At 40.0% G+C, this 5,586-nt stretch overlaps 1 protein-coding gene across 1 annotated transcript in view; it reads right to left on the bottom strand.

The window, feature by feature from the left end:
- The window catches only part of LOC119576990 (putative inorganic phosphate cotransporter), a 12,583-nt gene extending 7,988 nt beyond the window's left edge, over nt 1–4,595 (bottom strand). Inside the window, 3 exon segments of the mRNA XM_037924661.1 lie at nt 1–155; nt 4,161–4,269; nt 4,408–4,595. The exon segment at nt 1–155 is cut by the window's left edge and continues 36 nt beyond it. Of these exon segments, the coding sequence (XP_037780589.1) occupies nt 1–155; nt 4,161–4,230 (225 nt within the window). The 5' untranslated portion in view covers nt 4,231–4,269; nt 4,408–4,595.
- Nucleotides 4,596–5,586: the final 991 nt, after the last annotated feature.

The raw sequence follows: 5,586 nt of genomic DNA, 5'->3' as shown, positions 1-5,586 counted from the left end.
AGCGGGGCAAACATCGAGGGCATGGCTGCCATTACTGCCCTCTGAGCCCGTCATAGCAACGATAGCGATGGAGAGGTTGACCCGCTGGCAATACTCGACCAAGATCCCGACGCAGCCGAGAACCGCCACCGTGTACCTCGGACTCCAGCGCCAACCTTTTGCATAATGGAAATATTAGCTATATATTATGTTTCACCAGTAGCTATGGCATACAATAAAACGCTCTTAATATATCTACATTAGATACTATTTAGATAGTAATACATGAAGAAAACATCTTATTATCAAGGGTATGGGTACGAATTTGAGTGTTTGGATGAGTGTGTGTGCGAGTGGGGAGGAGTTTGCTTTATGTAATGCATGATACATTATGAATGGAAAAATACTCTTCCGTGTTGATACAATGGAAGAAAAAAACACAATACAAAAACTAGATTTATTGAAAGTGAGACTTCCAATAAATCTAGTTTTTGTATTGTGGGTTTTCCTTCCATGATACATTATATGTAATAAGATCATTATACATTATATCATATCAGTGCATCTGACATTTGATAAAAAAAACACGATATATTCTAAAATATTTACTAAAATGCATGCATACTGAAACAGATAAATACATAACAATACACATCTCTATAGGTCATGAGCTGATTTCCATAACCCATAACATGTTTTCTGTTACAGCGATGAAGGTGCAAGATGTGAAAATAGAACCAGTGGAGCATGATCAATTTTTATACTTGAATAGCCGCACACCACAAGAGACCTTCGATGAAATGAAAGCAACTCATGGGGAGGATGCCCAATCATAAGACGTTGTTAAACGTTGATATCACCGGTTCAAGCGTGGTCGGAAATCTGTTGAAACTGCACCAAATCCTAGGGCGACACCAGTCTGCCACTAACGAGGACACCATCCATCAAGTGGACACTGCCATTTTGAAAGATAGCCATATTATAGTTCGAAAGCTAGCTCAAGATGTCAAGATTAATGTTGGGTTTGTGGACCATTTGCATATTCAAAAGTTGACTGCTTGATGGGTTAACAGGGTACTCACACCTTTCCAGAAGCAGGAACGTGTTCTTTGCTCTAAGCCTCTTTTAGCCATTTAAAAAAAAAGGACTTTTTTGACGACTGATTATGCAGCATGAAACTTAGATCCAAAACTGTGATCCAGAATCTAAAACCCAGACCCCCCAAAAAGGCACATGTCACACCCTCAGCAGGTTAGGTCATGCTCACAGTCTTCTGGGACCAGCATGGATTAGTGATCGATTTCCTGGACAAAAGGTACTGTGATTACAGGAGCTTACTACGCTTCACTGCTGCAGAAAATGCATGAGGCTATCAAAACCAAGAGGTGAAGAAAGTTTACCAAAGGTGTACGCCTCCTGCAAGACAACAATCTTGTTCACACCCCTCACATTGCCCAGACGGAAGCGCAGTCCAGTGGCTATGACATCCTTCCTTATTATGACATTCCTTCCTCCTTATTCCCCTGACCTTGCATCATCTGACTTCTACCTTTTTCCATCTATGAAGTAATTTTTGAAGGGCAAACTTTCCAAGATGAAAGACACTGATTTCTAAAGTCACTTTATGGCTTCAAACGCAACCCGTGGACTTCTACAAGTGAGGAGTCCATACCTGCATAAAACGATAGAAGTGTGTCACTCTTAGTGGGACCTCTGCAGAGAAAGAATAATAACTGTACTACGCTTCACTCTTGTACGCCCATGACAAGTGGGTCAGGGGAAATCTTTAATGAACACTAAGCGACACGAGAGATTGGGAGCACCGTTGTCACCAGATGTAAGCAAGACAAGAGATGGACTTGGGCGGGTCAAAGAAAGGGTTCTTAGCTTGCTGGTTTATTGTTGAGGGTAGTGTGACTCCCCAAGAGGCCCCCGTGTCCCCGGGTGGAGGACGAGGTGGTGGAGCTGGACCCTGTGTGGCTTGGCCTGTCTGCCGTGTCTCTCTCTCTGCCTTACGGACGTGTCCTTTTATGCGGCAGTTCCCTTCGAGGGCGACATCTGCGTCCTGCCCAAGGAGAAGGGCAGCTGCTTGGACGGGGATGTGAAGTGTATCATCCGGTCTTGCTGCGTATTGTTGACAAACACCCCTCGTATGTTTGTATACGGATGTGTATGATTATGACTGTGAATGTGAGCATGACTGTGAGTGAATGAGTGTGAGTGTGAGTGTGAGTGTGAGTGTGAGTGTGAGTGTGAGTGTGAGTGTGGTGTGTGTGTGTGTGTGTGAGAGAGAGAGAGAGAGAGAGAGAGAGAGAGAGAGAGAGAGAGAGAAGACAGAATGAGAGACAGAAAGGTAGAGACAGACAGGCAGTGACAAACAGACAGACAAACATAGAAAGACGTGGCAGTGACCCTAATTATTAAGAAAATCATCTTCAGAATTTCGCATTATAAGGAATTCTCGCCTTTACTTCAGAGACATCTTGAAACGTCTTCATATTTTTCCCAAGCATATAAAATCCAAAGGGGGGGGAGCATTAGTTTTTTTCCTACTCTCAACTTCTTTACGTCTGCGCGAAGAATAGAATAAACCTTTGTTCCTTTCACGTTTTCATTTTCCTCTCTCTCTCTCTCTCTGCTCTGGAATTGTCTGTCTATCTGTTAATCAGTCATTTGATTGCCTGCTCGTCTGTCTTTGCGGCTGTCTGCCTGTCTGTCTCCCATCCCTCTTTTTCTCTCACTCTCTATGTATCTGTGTATCTATCTTTATCTATCAGTCTATCTTTATCTGTTTCTGTATTTGTCTTTCTATGTTTTTTCTCTTTTTTCTGTTTATATATATATATATATATATATATATATATCTAGATTAATAGATAGATATATAGATACGTGTATGTATGCGCACGCACACACACGCTGGCACACACACACACACACACACACACACACACACACACACACACACACACACACACACACACACACACACACACACACACACACACACACACACATATGTATATACTTTTTTATTGGTGCCATCACCGTTTCGGTGTTTGACGAACTACTTGATGCCATCATTAATGGCATCAAGTAGGTGTTTATACTGGGGTGGCTGACCAAAGGTGTTTCCCTAGGGGAGTAGTTTAAGTAATCACTGTTGGTGGTTCTCAACTCACTATTATATCTACTATATACTCACCCACTACCGTATCTTGGTTTGATTTACCCAATTTTAGCAAATCCGTGCGCGTCCTCACGGGCGATGTGTGTGTGAATGCACACACACACACTCACATGTGCACAATGTGCTTGCGCATTTGAACGGATTTTCTAAAGTTGGGTAAATCAAACCTATACATATATAAATATACAACATATATACAAGCATATATATGTGTAAATATATGCATATATATATGTTATGTTATTATTTATTATTATATTACATATAGTCATCATATACATTATATATGCATCCAATGTGTGTGTGTGTGTGTATGTGTTGTTGTTGTGTATGTGTATGTCATTTAGTGTAGTTATGTGTTGATGTATGGCATGTCTGTGATGTCATTGATTTCATGTGATTCTGTGTATGTGTATGTCATGTTAAGTTATTTAAGTTTAAGTTAAGTTTAAGTTGTTGATCCTGAACAGTCTTCGGTGTGCATACGTCTGCGATTTGCATCTAAAAAAACTTCTCGCGCCTGGGCGGGGCGCGAACCGCCGACCCCTCTGATGAGAGGCCGACACGTTACCACTGTACTAGCCCGGTATGTGTATGTGTGTAAGTGTGTATGTGTATGTGTATGTGTATGTGTATATATATGTATATGTATATGTATATGTATATGTATATGTATATGTATATGTATATGTGTATGTGTATGTGTGTGTGATGGTGATGAATTTTCGCAAACAATTCTTAGCAACAACTAAATTTCCTTTTTCACATCCACAGAAACGCGAAACCATATTAGCATTTGAAACTACTACCCGAAACCACTAATCCCTGCTAATATGGACCTGCATTGATAATCTACAGTTATATATCGCATGATTTTATACCAATCAAGACATTTACTGGCAATCTTTAAGGTAACAACATGCAATATATATTCAGCAATGTTGTCTGAACTTCGTAATAAAATCATAAAGTTAATTGACAAGAAACTCACCTGTTTGTTTCTCGCGTCGTAGTAAAGGTACTATCTCGACCTCTTCATTGTACGGTGATTCGTAAGTCATTTTTCTTAATGGGTTAATTTTTAGTATATTTTCAGTGTCCTGTGGACAAAATTTTGTCATAAAATTATCATCATCATTGTCATTATCTATATTTTTCACTGTTTTATATTCATCATGGAATGTGGGTTTGAAATTGGCAAATATGGAAACATTTAAATAACTAAATGATCTACGCACCGTCGTGAACAACAGCTTACTCCATAAACAGAGGAAGGATCAAACACCTGCAACTGAATCAAATTACACCACGATCAGTACCATTTTACCACAGCAAAGATAATCTTAATAAAACTACCCCTAGCAGTCTTCACAGAAGTCAAGAGGTAATGATTAACCTTTACACACTCACTACCATTTGCTTACTGTCGGTCCAGAGCATAAAAGGGGTACAGTTGTTTGGGTCTGCCTAACGTGCTTGCCTTGGGACCCGTCGTTCACTGATAAACAGTGATAGTACATTGATTGTAAAAGTGACTCGGGCATTGTCTTGTCCTAATATTTATTGAATGATGTGGTCTATTGGTAATGTGTATGAGTACCGGTGGTAATATGTGTGATATGAATGCCATGATAATCTCTCTCTCTCTCTCTCTCTCTCTCTCTCTCTCTCTCTCTCTCTCTCTCTCTCTCTCTCTCTCTCTCTCTCTCTCTCTCTCTCTCTCTCTCTCCCTCTCTCTCTCTTTCTCTCTCTCTCTCTCTCTTGAAAATTTGAGTATATAATAAATCATTTGACTTTCGCTAAGACTGACACAAATTCCCAAAACAGTTCCGATTCAACATAATAACGAAATGCATATTTTACAACCCGCTGCCTTTATCAATGAAAATCTTATGTGAAGGAAGTTGCCCGTACTTCGGCAGGTTTTGAAAATGCCAAACGACCGAGATGGACGAAAATTTGAACAAGTTCGGCTAAATTCATATATATAAACATAAGTAGACTCATTCCACAGGCTAATGAAAGTTGTGTAATTCGACGGAAAATAAACCATGCTGACATGATATATAAATATTTGATAAGTAAATAAATAACAAGTATGATGTAAATACCACAGGATATGATGAAATAAGCATACACATTTATATATTTATGACTATGTCTACATCTGTATAATCACATACGAGCGCGGGAGCTCACACACACAGACACACACACACACACACACACACACACACACACACACACACACACCACACACGCACGCACGCACGCACGCACGCACGCACGCACGCACGCACGCACGCAAGCACAATCGGTGCAATCGACAAATTACGTTTATATCAGGTGACAACTAATATTGATGACAGTCAAATAAATTCTCGAAAGCATCAATCATAAAAAAAATATTTTGTAAT

The sequence above is a fragment of the Penaeus monodon genome, chromosome 9 (genome assembly GCF_015228065.2).
Source record: "Penaeus monodon isolate SGIC_2016 chromosome 9, NSTDA_Pmon_1, whole genome shotgun sequence".
In the NCBI taxonomy this organism is placed as follows: domain Eukaryota; kingdom Metazoa; phylum Arthropoda; class Malacostraca; order Decapoda; family Penaeidae; genus Penaeus; species Penaeus monodon.
The sequence above is the reverse complement of the archived record's forward strand: the minus strand, read 5'-3'. Positions and strand labels throughout refer to the sequence as shown.